Raw genomic sequence first — 14,756 nt, forward strand, 5'->3', positions numbered from 1 at the left:
AACACTCACACATTCACACACACGCACACATCATAACATTACTGCTGTCACTTCACCCTGTTCAGAATAGATTAATATACTACTTACTCTGTACTTTATCCAGAATACTTTTTAAAAAAGTCAGTAGAACATGATGCAATGATAAATGCTTCAAACAGCAGTATGCAACATTGTAATCACATGACCTCATCATGTTGCATGTTTACTTCAGCCAGTCCAGTTATCAATGGAGAAAAAAAATATTATTTTGCATTTTTAATCCAATTTAGTGTCACAGTTTTGCAACTTTTGTCAGTCTGATCAAATAAGCGCATTGCATTGTGCACTTGACTGCACACAGTACATACTACAGAAACAGTATTAGTATGCTCTTCCTTCACAAAGCATCTGTTGCCATGGTTCCCATCTGCATCACTAAACACACAGAGTTATAATGAGCTACAATAGTTCATAAATCCACTTTGTCACCTGTGAACACAGGAGCCCGTGCAATTATTAAAACATTTTAATGTCATCTCAGTATTTTAGAGCTAGTTTACAACAGGAAATATATTTATGAATCCATATATTTAATATTATACAGAGCGACTGTTCCCTCGCCACATCCATGAGTTTAAATGCATCTGTAAGAGTCGTGAGCCAATGACAAACTGAACAGAAACATCATATTCACACAAACTAAAGCAGAAAATCACTCTGGTTTAATGTTTGAGAATGAGAGCGGCGTATTGGCAGGGATGACAGACGTGTGTCGTGTATGTTCATATGGGCAGAGAGGTGGATTGTGGGTCGTTTTGGCTCAGAGAAGTGCAGTGATCATGTGTTTAAAGCCACATTGGTTCATATCATCTAAATCTCTATGTACAGCTGCGGTATATTTCAATATATGTATATATTTATAATAATGATAATCATCAACAGTATATCTCTCACACACACAAGCACACACACATATAAATCATAAAATATCTGTCACTAAGAGTATGAATCTAATGCTTTCAGATCACTCACACACATCACTCACACACACATCACACACACTCGCACACACACTCACTCACTCACACACACAGACACACACACACTCATACACACACACATTTCTCTCCCTGTGCAGTTAGTTTATTATATGTAAATAGTAGCCCTATAGAGACACATCACAATGAGACACACACACATCAGTGTTTCCTGTGTGAATGAGATGTGTGTGTGTGTGTTAGTAAAGTGCTCAGTGCTCATGTCTATATTGCCTCTGACATTGTGTTGCACTCAATGAGCTCACAGTCACCATGGAAACACCCCTGTAAACACCATCATTATCATCATCGTCGTCGTTGTCAGTAGCAATGGCTCATGTACACACACACACACACACACACACACACACACACACACACGCAATAGACAAAGTCCTGATGATTTCCATGAAATTTCAAAGGGTGAATCTCATGAAACCTGTCAAGAACATGTCCAGCTCACATTTCACCACAAAATCACAAGAAAGAAAGAACAAATTATATTTTGCCTTTATTTTCAGCACATTTTTGCTCCCGAGTTATCTTCATGGAAGTTATGATTTCTTATTTTTTCTCTTGTGATTTTGTGTTGAAATATGAGCTGGGCATGTTCTCTCATCACACATCTCTCCTGTGTTCCTGATGGGAGTCTTCAGTTGTGTATGTGTGTTTTTACAGTCTCTCTCTTGCTGGTATCCAGATATACGGTCCAGACTGTTCCTTGATCACAGACTTCACATGATGGAAGATCTCCTCGAAGCTGTCGCCCTCCACGATCGCTACACGCACACACATTTGAACATTTCCAGTGTTATGAACCATTTGATAGATTCTGAATACACCACAAGAACCTCTCTGGAATCAGAATGCAGGACTAAACTTGTGTCATGTGCTCGTACTGGATGATGGGCATTTATTAAAGCTCATTATGACATCACATGAAGAGGTTAGCCAATCGTATCAAAAGGTCACTGGCATGTAGAAGTCTTAAAGGTACAGTAGTAAAAAGAGAGGCCAGACTCGACACAATTACACACACATGAATGCTTGTGCACTAAAAGCGTGTGATCCCGTCACACAAACTTAACATGAACCAGTCTTGTTTTCATTTTAGTCATCATTTATGTCATGTCATATTCACTGAGTTCAGTCAATTTTCCCATTTTAAAATGGCATTTGATCAATAAAGTGGTCATATTTATTAATGTGCAGAATTACAAAAGTGTTTCACTGTAACAGTCTAAACCTAAACTAAATATAAACATGTATCGATTTATATAAGCTGCATTTAATATTCTGAACTATTAGCCTTCATTTTCTGTCATTAATTTCACGTACTGATATAGCAACATCTTATTCACAACACAAGTAACACGTTCATGTTCTTTGGCTTCATTATCTGTGCAGATGTAATAATATATAAATACAGTATAGAGTATGTGTTTGAGGAAGGTGTTTAACCTGCTAGTAAAACTATCACCGGTGTTCAGCTCTTTCAGCTCAAATGGAGAAATAACTAAATAAGACTCACAGCATAAGGAGATTTTACCTGAGAAACACTCGATGAAGTCTTGCTCCAGTTTGATGGCTCTGTCTAAAGCTCTTCTCGCCTGTTCTTCAGTCAAACGTTTGCTTATATCTCTGTAATCAACACCAACAAACACTCCTGTCACACACAAATGCACTCATGTACAGTACAGTTATATATATATATATATTACGGCTGTCAGTAGTTAAAATCTTTAATTGCGATTAATCTCATTTTTCATAGTTAATCCCGTCAGATTTTAAAAGTAGTCAAATTTGACTCTATATAAACGTATTTCCTGTCATAATGCATTTATTTGTTCTTTGGAAAGAACAACACAATCATTAGCTGACACTTTAAAAGCTCAGCGACGAAGTCATGTGGTGCCATGCGAGGGTCAGACGTGTGAACGGCGAGCTCTTTGCACTTTCCTAGTTTTTAATTATTTTTCTTAAATATATTCAGCTCTTCCTGAGTCTGCTGGACATAACAGGGCATAGACTGGAAATCGAGCGAGCTCACAGGGTCCCGGCTCACAGATCCACTGAAGGAGACAGGCCCCGATCAATTCTGGCTAAATTTCTGAGATCATCTGATAAAGATCTTGTGATACGCGAGGCGAGGAGTAAAGGAAGGCTTTCTTGGAAGAATCACAGCATTTTCTTGTTCCCAGACTTTGCGAATTCGACAAGAGAGAAACGTGATCGATTCAAGGAATGCAAGAAACTCTTACATCAACGGAAGATCGCTTTTGCACTGATGTTCCCGGCCAAACTGAGAATAGATACTAAGGATGGCCACAAAATATTTACATGCCCACAGCAAGCATTGTCCTTCATAAAAACATTGGAGTGAGTAAACCATTTGGTGATTTTCATGTTGCCCCCAAGTGAGCTCGACTCACTGTACATACACTTCACTGTCTGAGGAAGCTGGGCACCTTTCTTGTTTCTTTTTGTGTTGGTTCCGCCTAGCGGCTGGAGTTTGTTTTGTGGAGGATCACACCTTCGAGACAGTTTTGTTAATGAATCTGCACGTTCTGTGTGTTTATTCTGCCTACTGTATTCTGCTAATGCTTATTAGTAAACATCTACAATTCAAATGTCTCAAACAGATTAAAGATAAATTAGGAAGAGTCATTATTGTTTTAGCAGAAATTCAGGGGCAAAGTCTGATTTTGGCTAATATTTACGCACCTAACGCTGATGATCAGGGCTTTTTTATAGATCTTGAAGGGATGTTGCAAACCGCTGGCACCCCTCATGATATAATATTGGGAGGAGACTTTAATCTTTTGCTGGATTCAGTCCTTGATCATAGTGAAGCAAAAGTGTGTAAGCCCCCTAGAGCAACACTGACACTTCACAGGATGTGTAAAAATCTTGGTCTTAAAGATATTCGGAGACTTCTGAACCCATCTGGTAGGGACTATACATTTTTTTCATCAGTCCATAAGATTTACTCTAGAATAGATTTTTTTAAATATATATCTAAGTCCCTCATTTCATCTGTTGTTGATTGCTCAATTGGAAAGATCTTAGTCTCAGATCATGTCCTGGTGAGTTTAGAGGTGTTGCCACATACAGAGAAAAATAAATCATATGTATCCCTTTTGCAAAATCCTGATTTCCAACAAATGTTAAAGACTGAAATCAGTGTTTATATGGAGACCAACTGGTCCTCAGTATCCTCTGTGGGCGTGGCTTGGGAGGCACTTAAGGTGGTTCTTAGGGGTCGGATCATACAGTATGCCTCATTCACCAAAAAATCCAAAGAACGAGAACTCATGGAGTTGGAAGGAAATATTAAAAGTGCCGAGGCAGAGCTGAAGCGCCGTATGTCAGCTGATGGCCTCAGAGAATTGACCTGATTGAAATACAGATATAATACTGTTTTGTCACAGGAAGTGGAGTTTTGGTTATTCAGGGCAAGACAGTCATACTTTGAGTTGGGGGACAAAGCAGGGAAGCTTTTGGCTAGATATATAAAGCAGAGAGAGTCTTTTTCTACCATTCCCTCAGTGAAATCTGCTGGTGGTGAAATATTTACCTCGGCCATTGATATTAATAATGCTTTTAAAGAATTCTATCTTGATCTTTATAGTTCCACGTCTTCATCTATTGATGAAGATATTAGAAACATTGTGGAACCATTAGATCTTCCTAAACTGAAGACTGAGCAAAAAAATTCTCTTGATTCTGAGATAAACTTGGAGGAGCTTGGCGAGGTAATTAAGGCCTTACGTTGATTCATTGAATATATGTTTTGTTTTTCTTTGTCTTTTTGGAATCAGTAAAAATGTTAATCTTAAAAAAAGCTCGGCGACAACTAGGGCTGAGCGATATATCGAATATTAACGATATAATCGAGATCATTTTGCTGACGATATAAAATTGACCAATATCGTGAATATCGTGATGATTTTAATGTGCTTTTGTTTGGCCATTAAGTTTCATAAAGAGCACATCAGTAGACTGATATCACAATCCTTCACGAACCTCTTATCTATCTATCTGTCTGTCTGTCTATCTATCTATCTGTCTGTCTAACTGTCTGTTCTATCATCTATCTATCTATCCATCTATCTGTCTGTCTGTCTATCTTTCTGTCTGTCTGTCTGTCTGTCTATCTGTCTGTTCTATCATCTATCTATCTATCTGTCTGTCTGTGTCTATCTGTCTGTCTGTCTATCTTTCTGTCTGTCTATCTATCATCTATCTATCTGTCTGTCTATCTATCTATCTATCTATCTATCTATCTATCTATCTGTCTGTCTGTCTGTCTGTCTGTCTGTCTGTCTGTCTGTCTGTCTATCCATCCATCTATCTGTCTGTCTGTCTGTCTGTCTGTCTGTCTGTCTGTTTCTATCTATCTATCTGTCTGTCTATCTATCTCACTCACACACACACACACACACACACACTCACAGTATATTCTGCAGTGAGGAGGGTCTGATGAAAATGGCGATGGGGTGAAGTTGAGCAGCCTGTAATCTCCTCACAGCATTAGCAGAAACATCCAGAATACAGTGTTTCCCCTGCTAAAAACACACACACACACGCACAAATTTCGTGAATTTCTCTTTTTTGTCTGTCTCTCTTTCATCAAGTGAAAGTAATTACAACACAAGGCCCTCACACAACCGTAATTAAAGCTGCAAGATGATTGTTGATTATTGCCCTTGTTATTATAATCACAATAATTAATGTTCATTAATACAAGTTACATTAAATACCTCTTTATGTCAACTACACATCCAAAACAAACAGTTGAGCTGAATTACTTTATTACTGTTTTACACATCAGTAAATCAATGTAATATTTCTGGCCACCTCACCCAGCCCTTATACCAAGCAGGCCAATATTATCACAATATGTGTTGATATCATTTATATCAATATTATCACAATATGTGTTCATATCATTTATATCAATATGATCACAACATGTGTTCATATCATTTATATCAATATGATCACAATATGTGTTGATATCATTTATATCAATATGATCACAATATGTGTTGATATCATTTATATCAATATTATCACAATATGTGTTGATATCATTTATATCAATATTATCACAATATGTGTTCATATCATTTATATCAATATGATCACAATATGTGTTCATATCATTTATATCAATATGATCACAATATGTGTTGATATCATTTATATCAATATTATCACAATATGTGTTCATATCATTTATATCAATATTATCACAATATGCATCCCACATGTAATTCCACCTCAAGAATGAATGTAAACACAACACGTTTTTCTACCTTTTAATTTAAAGAAGTTTACTTAATTTAGGTTTTAATCTAACAGAGCATGTGTGTGACCTCTTTTTAGCACAATTTCATCATCTTCAGCAGACATCTGACTCATTTTAAAGTGTCAGACACTGTTCTTCCTGGTTTTGGTCTGATACGTGTCAGCTACGAAACTCGTATATGATGTCATAGCCGTTGCGTTGTTTTGTTTTTTTATCCCCTTTTCTCCCAATGTTGGAATGACCAATTCCCACTACTTAGTAGGTCCTCGTGGTGGCGCGGTTACTCGCCTCAATCCGGGTGCTGGAGGACAAGTCTCAGTTGTCTCCGCTTCTGAGATCGTCAATCCGCGCATCTTGTCACGTGACTCGTTGTGCATGACACCGCGGAGACTCACAGCATGTGGAGGCTCATGCTACTCTCCACGATCCACGCACAACTTACCACACACCCCATTGAGAGCGAGAACCACTAATCACGACCACGAGGAGGTTACCCCATGTGACTCTACCCTCCCTAGCAACCGGGCCAATTTGGTTGCTTAGGAGACCTGACTGGAGTCACTCAGCACGCCCTGGATTCAAACTCTCGTGACTCCAGGGGTGATAATCAGCGTATTTTAACACTGAGCTACCCAGACCCCCCGTAATCAAATTTTTGATTAATTGTAATGACGTGACAGTGGGGAAGAAGTCTCAAAGCGTGTCTTTTGTGACTGATGTGATCGACCAAATTATGAGACCACCGATCAAGTCATCGTATGTGCATATCGGCCGATACCAATCAGAGGCTGATTGATCGCGCACATCCCTCATTGTATTGTCTGTCTGTCTCACCTGTTCTGCGACCTGTCTCACACTCTGGACGCTGGTCCCGTACAGGTGGCTGTTATATTGTCCAGCCTCGATGAATCTGTGACTCTGAATGTCTTTCTCCATCTGTTCCCGTGACGACACAAAGTGATAATCCCGTCCGTCCACCTCATAGTCACGCTTCGGCCGCGTCGTGTCTGCCAAACACAGGAAGCAAAAACACATCAATTCTCTATTTGCACATGACAGGCCAAAGATTATTTCCTGGATTCTAAAAAATATTTAATCCTCTTCAATGTAAACGCTCTTGAGGTTTTTCTCATGTGGCGCATGCGTGTTTGGTTGTGGTAATTGTGCGGCGTGAACTCTTACGCGGAACACAGGAGCCAAACTTGTCCGGGAACTCGGAGAGAAGATCGTCATTAACGCGATCCTTGCTCGGCCCGAGGATGATGACTGGACGCGTGTAGTGCACTACAGAAAAGGAAATGACATCACCATCATTCAACACTGTCCCCTGTGGAGCTTTTCATCTCTAAATTGAATTAATTTGAACTAAAACAATATGCAAGAGAAAGTGACCAACAATAAATCAAACTCACCTTCAGTCTGTGTCACTGTCTCATAGCTCACAATGTATTCACTGCGTCCTGAACACACACACACACACACACACACACACACACACACACACACAATGAGTCATGGCAAGTGTGAATCTCAACATGAACAGCGATAAGATACATAAATCACATTCTGAAACACACACACACTCACCACTAATGACGTCTCTGCCTCTGGTCTTCATACGGGACCACTCCTTCCTTTCAACTCTACAACAATTCATTACATTATTATTATACACATGAAGACATTCACATGACTGTAAATTCTACTGACTGTCTGCAGCTGTATTAACACACACACACACAACACACACACACACACACAACACACACACACACACTCAATCACAAACACACACACACTCAATCACACACACTCACACACACAACACACACACTCAATCACACACACACACACACACACACACACACTCAATCAAAAACACACTCAATCACACATACACACACACACACACTCAATCACACACTCAATCACACACACACACAACACACACACTCAATCACACACACTCACACACACAACACACACACTCAATCACACACACACACACACACACACACACACACTCAATCACAAACACACTCAATCACACATACACACACACACACACTCAATCACACACACACACACACTCAGTCACACACACACACAACACACACACTCAATCACACATACACACACACTCAATCACAAACACACACACACTCAATCACACATACACACACACAACACACACACACTCAATCACACACACACACACTCAATCACACACACTCACACTCAATCACAAACACACACACAACACACACACACTCAATCACACACACTCACACACACACACACTCAATCACAAACACACACACACTCAATCACACATACACACACACACACAACACACTCAATCACACACACACACACACAACACACACACACTCAATCACACACACTCACACACACTCAATCACAAACACACACACAACACACACACACTCAATCACACACACTCACACACTTAATCACACACACTCACAACATACACACACACTCGATCATACACACTCACACACACACACAACACACACACACACTCACACACACAACACACACACACACACACACTCACACACACACACACACTCTCACACTCACACACACACACAACACACACACACACACACACACACACACACACACACACACACACACACACACACACACACACACACTCTCACACTCACACACACACACACCTCCTCTTGCTGGGAATGTATCCGGTCTCCTCCAGTTCTCCGTGTGCAGAGATTTTTGCGGCCTGCCACCATTCCTCATCACTGCAGTCAAACACCTGCAGCACATCTCCAAACCTGAAGCTCACGGCCTGAGAGAGGAAGCCACAGTCTAACGTCTTATCATAGTCAAACAGAGCCCTGCAGAGAGACAGACAGGGAGAGAGACAGACAGGGAGAGAGACAGACAGAGTTCTCATATTGAGAGAGTCAAAAAGTTTCCGAATGGTAAACGGGGTTCTGAAAATGAGACAAATTCTCCTTATAATGCAGGAAACCATGACACCAGTAGACATACACTTTTTTTTTAATGAAAATGCAGAAATGCAGAAAGGTTTGTGTAGGTTTAGAGGAAATATTAGCTCAGTATATAAACGTGTGTGTGTGTGTGTGTGTGTGTTTGTGTATTCAGTACCTGATGAAGAAGCTTCTCTTTCCGCTCCGTAATGACGCTGCTGCAGAAACTAAACTGCTGTTCATCAGCTGCTCACGCAAGTCATGAATCTTCGCCTCGAATCTGCTGTACTCTAAACACACACACACACACACAATGGAGTTTCATTCATTCTGTTTGACACTTTGTTCTAGTATGTTGGTCTGTGTTCAGTTGTGTGAACATCAGATCTGAAGAACACAGTTTACACTAATGTCACTATAGTGCTGAGAATGCCATGCGCTGCTTTATGAATTGAGCTCTGGCACATTTCGAAATGAAATCAAGTATGTCTGCAGATGTTCTCACCCTCTGGTCTGTACTGGGCGATGATGGTGACCGTCTGTCCTGCGTTCTTGAGCGCCACTGCAGCCTGTTCATGAGTCGCATGACGCAGATCCACACCGTTCACCTGCAAACATCACAACAACAGTTCACAGTACAATAACAAGAGCACTACGGTACACTGCTACACAGGCGTGTATGTGTATAATATGTTGCATTGTTATACTGTATGGTTGGACGTACGCTCAGTATCTGATCTCCTTTCCTGAGTTCTCCGCTCAGATCCGCTGCTCCTCCCGCTAGAATAAACGAGATGAAGATACCCTCACCATCCTCACCGCCCACGATATTAAAGCCCAAACCTGTAGAACCCCTGAGAATCGCCACACGCCTCGGCTCCCTGACCAGCACAAACACAGCGTTACAACACTCATCATGACATGTCCTCAGAGGTCAAAATGATTCATAAATGAAGTAAAAAAGTTTTCTTTTAGGGTCTGAGATAGTCTGTCATCAATATACGTAGCACCTGGGTATGTCATCATCCATCAGCAGGGCTTTGGGGATGGGGGAGTATCGCCGTGGAGATGAGGGACTGAGGGCTTGTGGGTAATCCGACATGTCCATATGAGGAGAATACGCTACAAAACACACAGATAAACATCAAACCTGTCAGTGCACATGACAAACCAAATGTGTGTGTGTATAAAAACACTGGCCCCAGAACAGTATTTGTTCACTTGTGACACTTACGGTCTGTTCCAAAACGTAGTGAGCTGCCTCGCTGTCTCCTCCCTACATAGGGAGCTGTCTTCTATGGCAGCATCTTTACTGAAACGATGCCTCATAAGTGATTGATTCGGAACGCTCTACATAGGCCATCTTGGATTGATTTTTCCACCGAGCTCATCACGGTGCATTCTGGGATTGCATACCCGGTTAAGCATACATATGATACTACCTTATATCTTAGGAGGCAGCATAAATAAGGTACCTAGCCTTTGGAACAGGAACGTACCTATTACACCTTAAAATGCTGCCTCTGGAGGAAGCTCACTAGGACCCTTAATGTCTGAAAGTCATTGCATTTGAAGATAACGAAATATTAAACAAGTGTCATTTGAAAGAAACAGCACAAGCACACTTTTCAAGCAAAACATATGACAAAAGAAGCATGTGGAATTGACAAGGTTTGACATGCTAAAACAGTATAGAAGTACAGATGAAAATCAAGACACTTTGTGTTTATCAGTGGCTGGGTTTCCATCCACGTATTTTTATGTGCATTTTGGGATATTGCATAAAAAACCGCTGGATGGAAAATCCAAGATTCGAATAAAATCTCCAAAATGTGCATTAAAAACGTATACGTGTATAAGAAGAAATGCACATAAACTAGGGATGTGCGAGACTAGTCAACTAAACGATTCTGATGCTGCTAGTCGACACTGGAATTACTAGTCGATCAGTATTTTTAATATGCTGACTGCTTCTACCATACCTGGAGTCGTGAGTTTGAATCCAGGGCGTGCTGAGTGACTCCAGCCAGGTCTCCTAAGCAACCAAATTGGCCCGGTTGCTAGGGAGGGTGGAGTCACATGGGGTAACCTCCTCGTGGTCGCTATAATGTGGTTCTCGCTCTCGGTGGGGCGTGTGGTGAGTTGAGCGTGGATGCCGCGGAGAATAGCACGAAGCCTCCATACATGCTACGTCTCCATGGTAACGCGCTCAATAAGCCACGTGATAAGATGTGCGGATTGACGGTCTCAGACGCGGAGGCAACTGAGATTCGTCCTCCGCCACCCAGATTGAGGCGAGTCACTACGCCACCATGAGGACTTAGAGCGCATTGGGAATTGGGCATTCCAAATTGGGGAGAAAAGGGGAGAAAATCAAAACCGTCAGTCCACACATCTTATCACGTGACTCTTTGTGCATGACACCGGAGACTCACAGCATGTGGAGGCTCATGCTACTCTCCGCGATCCACACACAACTTACCACACGCCCCATTGAGAGCGAGAACCACTAATCACGACCACGAGGAGGTTACCCCATGTGACTCTACCCTCCCTAGCAACCAGGCCAATTTGGTTGCTTAGGAGACCTGGCTGGAGTCACTCAGCACACCCTGGATTCGAACTCACAACTTCAGGGGTGATAGTCAGCGCCAATACTCGCTGAGATACCCAGACCCCCCATGGTTAACGTTCTTAACCGAACAGCGGTTGTATTAGATCAATGTCTAATGCACATTGTGAAATATGCACATTTAATTGTCTCGTAGACTTGGCTTACTTGTTAACTATTTTCAGCAATGTCCTGACTGTTTTAATATGTTAAGTAACTTTTACTTGGTGAATTTCGTTTAGAACAGGCTATTAGGGTTGCGCTATTGATCCTGCACTATTCATTCAATTGTATTCAGTAAATAAACCTGTATTCGCTACCGTTGATTCAGTGAATGCATGTCATGTTCTATATTTAACGTACAATGATTATAATCCAAGGCGAGCACGTCGCAGATAAATGCCCCTTTTCAGCAGCGTTCAGTGTCAGATTTCACTATTGAAAAGTATTTTAAACGGGTTCCGCATTTGTAAGTCGCTTTGGATGAAAGCGTTTGGTAAATAACTAAACGTGTACATGTGTGTACTCACAGCTGGTGATGTCAGGTGGATTGTAGATATCTTGATGCTGAGGATGATACAGAGTTTTGGCCACTCTCAGATAAACAATCTCTCCTGTGTTCTTCAGTGCTGCTACAGCGTCTTCATGCATCACCTCCTCTAAATACATATTATTTACCTACACACACACACACACACACACACACGTGTCATTATTATTAGGGCTAAATCTGAAGACATACGTCAGGACACAGAGTTCTGCCGGTTCAGCAGAACATGAACATTTGTTCCTGGATCAGTATGTGCGTTCAGAACTCACAGCAAGAATTTTGTCTCCTATCTGCAGCCGTCCGTCTTTATGTGCAGCTCCGCCTTCAATGATCTTAGTGACGTAGATGCTGTTATCGCCCGGGACGTGCTGGTTACCCACACCGCCCGCAATACTGAAGCCCAAACCTGCAACACACCAGCACAGCCAATCAGAGCTGCTGAACTTGATGCATATACAATTAAATAAATAAGCAATTTTATTATGCATAAAAAATGAGGCCCACTTTAAGACCATGAAGATTTTTTTTGCATTATGACATTATTTTCATGACAAATTAATCCTGGACCCCCATTCTCAATACCATAATAATGTAATACAAATAGTGATATGGTAATTAGTATTCATTTTTAATATAAATCATGGTATGCACATGGCTGCATTAAACGTATGCTGATTTAAATAAAAATCAGTGTATTACAGTAATAAGAAAAACCGTCGAGGAACATGTGAAAACACAGAAAAAGATCTGGATGATTACAATAAACAGAATGAGATTTTCTGCATTACAATAATGAGAATTTGGAAAAAAAATGTGCTTAAATTGAACAAAATGTTAAGAATTCTGAATCGTCCTACAAAATAGAGATGAGTTTCTTTATGCAACAGTTTAGTCTTTAGATTTCGGTGTGAACTGTGATCTGGACATGTTTTGTTGACACACACCTTTCGGGCCTTTGATGAGTTTAATGTCTGTGATTTTTTCGGCAGACGGTTTGTGTCGCAGCACGTAGAGTCGTACAATAGGCCCTGCCTCCTTCAGCGCCTCTACCGCAAAACTATGAGTGACTTCTCTCACGTCAGCATCATTTACGAAGAGAATGCAGTCGTTCACCCTGAAACACAAAGACAAGAGAATGTTCCCAAACATGACGATCACCTTACGAGAAACCCCCTCCTAAAATATATACAGCTCACTATACACTTATGTATAAAGACTACAGATGCTATTATTTATAGTACTTTATTTATTTTTCATTGTGCCTCTTTTAAATCTTGTCCTGCCATGTGTTTAACAGATCCAATACATGTTCAATGGAAATATTTATTATAAAATCACTAAATGGCTAAAAATAACTATTGACCATGCCAGAAGAGTTGAAAAGTATTCAGTGAGGGAAAGAATTCTGGCTTTACTGGCAGTGAGCGTCAGGTTGCTTCCATGAGCATTTTCAAAGATGACGGTTCATAAGAACAAGGTCAAGCAGCAGAAATTGGGGACAACAAAGCTACAGACCGGCAATGGGCGAAAATGACTCTCCAATGACCGGGATGACCGCCAACTCATTCGAATGTCACTCAACCATAGGATGATGGCAAACGGCAGCTGGGGTGAAGTGCACGGCGTGGACGGTTCGAAACAGGCTCCTAGGGGCGGCGCTGAAGTCGTTCAAAGCTAGGAAAAAGCCCTTCATCAATGAGAAGCACAGAAGAGTCAGGCTGAGGTGTGCAGAAGGCCATAAGGATATAACTGTAGAGGACTGGAGTAAAGTCATCTTCTTCAGCTTTGCCCAACACCTGGTCATCTAATGGCTAGATGGAGAACTGGAGAGGCCTTCAAGCCACAGTGTCTCGCACCCACTGTGAAATTTGGTGGAGGATCGATGATGATCTGGGGGTGCTTCAGCAAGGCTGGAATCGGCAGATTCGTCTTTGTGAAGGATGCATGCATCAAGCCACATACAAGGTTATCCTGGAAGAAAACTTGCTTCCTTCTGCCCTGACAATGTTCCCCAACTCTGAGGATTGGTTTTTCCAGCAGGACAATGCTCCATGCCACACAGACAGGTCAATCAAGGTGTGGATGGAGGAGCACCGGATCAAGACCCTGTCATGGCCAGCCCAATCTCCAGACCTGAACCCCATTGAAAACCTCTGGAATGTGATCAAGAGGAAGATGGATGGCCACAAGCCATCAAACAAAGCCGAGATGCTTGATTTTTTGCGCCAGGAGTGGCATAAAGGAGTGGCATAATGTCACCCAACAGCAATGTGAGAGACTGGCA

At 41.3% G+C, this 14,756-nt stretch overlaps 1 protein-coding gene across 3 annotated transcripts in view; it reads right to left on the bottom strand.

The window, feature by feature from the left end:
* Nucleotides 1-490: 490 nt before the first annotated feature.
* LOC127419553 (disks large homolog 4-like) overlaps nt 491-14,756 on the bottom strand; it is a 43,787-nt gene continuing 29,521 nt past the window's right edge. For 2 of the 3 annotated variants that reach the window (XM_051661051.1, XM_051661054.1), the window contains 15 exons: nt 13,417-13,586; nt 12,742-12,878; nt 12,453-12,600; nt 10,322-10,433; nt 10,036-10,192; nt 9,817-9,919; nt 9,490-9,601; nt 9,039-9,215; nt 7,918-7,973; nt 7,743-7,790; nt 7,513-7,614; nt 7,165-7,337; nt 5,472-5,584; nt 2,566-2,657; nt 491-1,795 (listed from right to left, as the gene is read on the bottom strand). In XM_051661051.1, coding sequence (XP_051517011.1) covers nt 1,689-1,795; nt 2,566-2,657; nt 5,472-5,584; nt 7,165-7,337; nt 7,513-7,614; nt 7,743-7,790; nt 7,918-7,973; nt 9,039-9,215; nt 9,490-9,601; nt 9,817-9,919; nt 10,036-10,192; nt 10,322-10,433; nt 12,453-12,600; nt 12,742-12,878; nt 13,417-13,586 — 1,807 coding nt within the window. In that variant the 3' untranslated portion in view covers nt 491-1,688. The remainder of the gene's footprint in view (nt 1,796-2,565; nt 2,658-5,471; nt 5,585-7,164; nt 7,338-7,512; nt 7,615-7,742; nt 7,791-7,917; nt 7,974-9,038; nt 9,216-9,489; nt 9,602-9,816; nt 9,920-10,035; nt 10,193-10,321; nt 10,434-12,452; nt 12,601-12,741; nt 12,879-13,416; nt 13,587-14,756) is intronic. The other variant, XM_051661053.1, reaches the window with a different exon arrangement.

Source organism: Myxocyprinus asiaticus, chromosome 28, assembly GCF_019703515.2.
Source record: "Myxocyprinus asiaticus isolate MX2 ecotype Aquarium Trade chromosome 28, UBuf_Myxa_2, whole genome shotgun sequence".
In the NCBI taxonomy this organism is placed as follows: Eukaryota; Metazoa; Chordata; class Actinopteri; order Cypriniformes; family Catostomidae; genus Myxocyprinus; species Myxocyprinus asiaticus.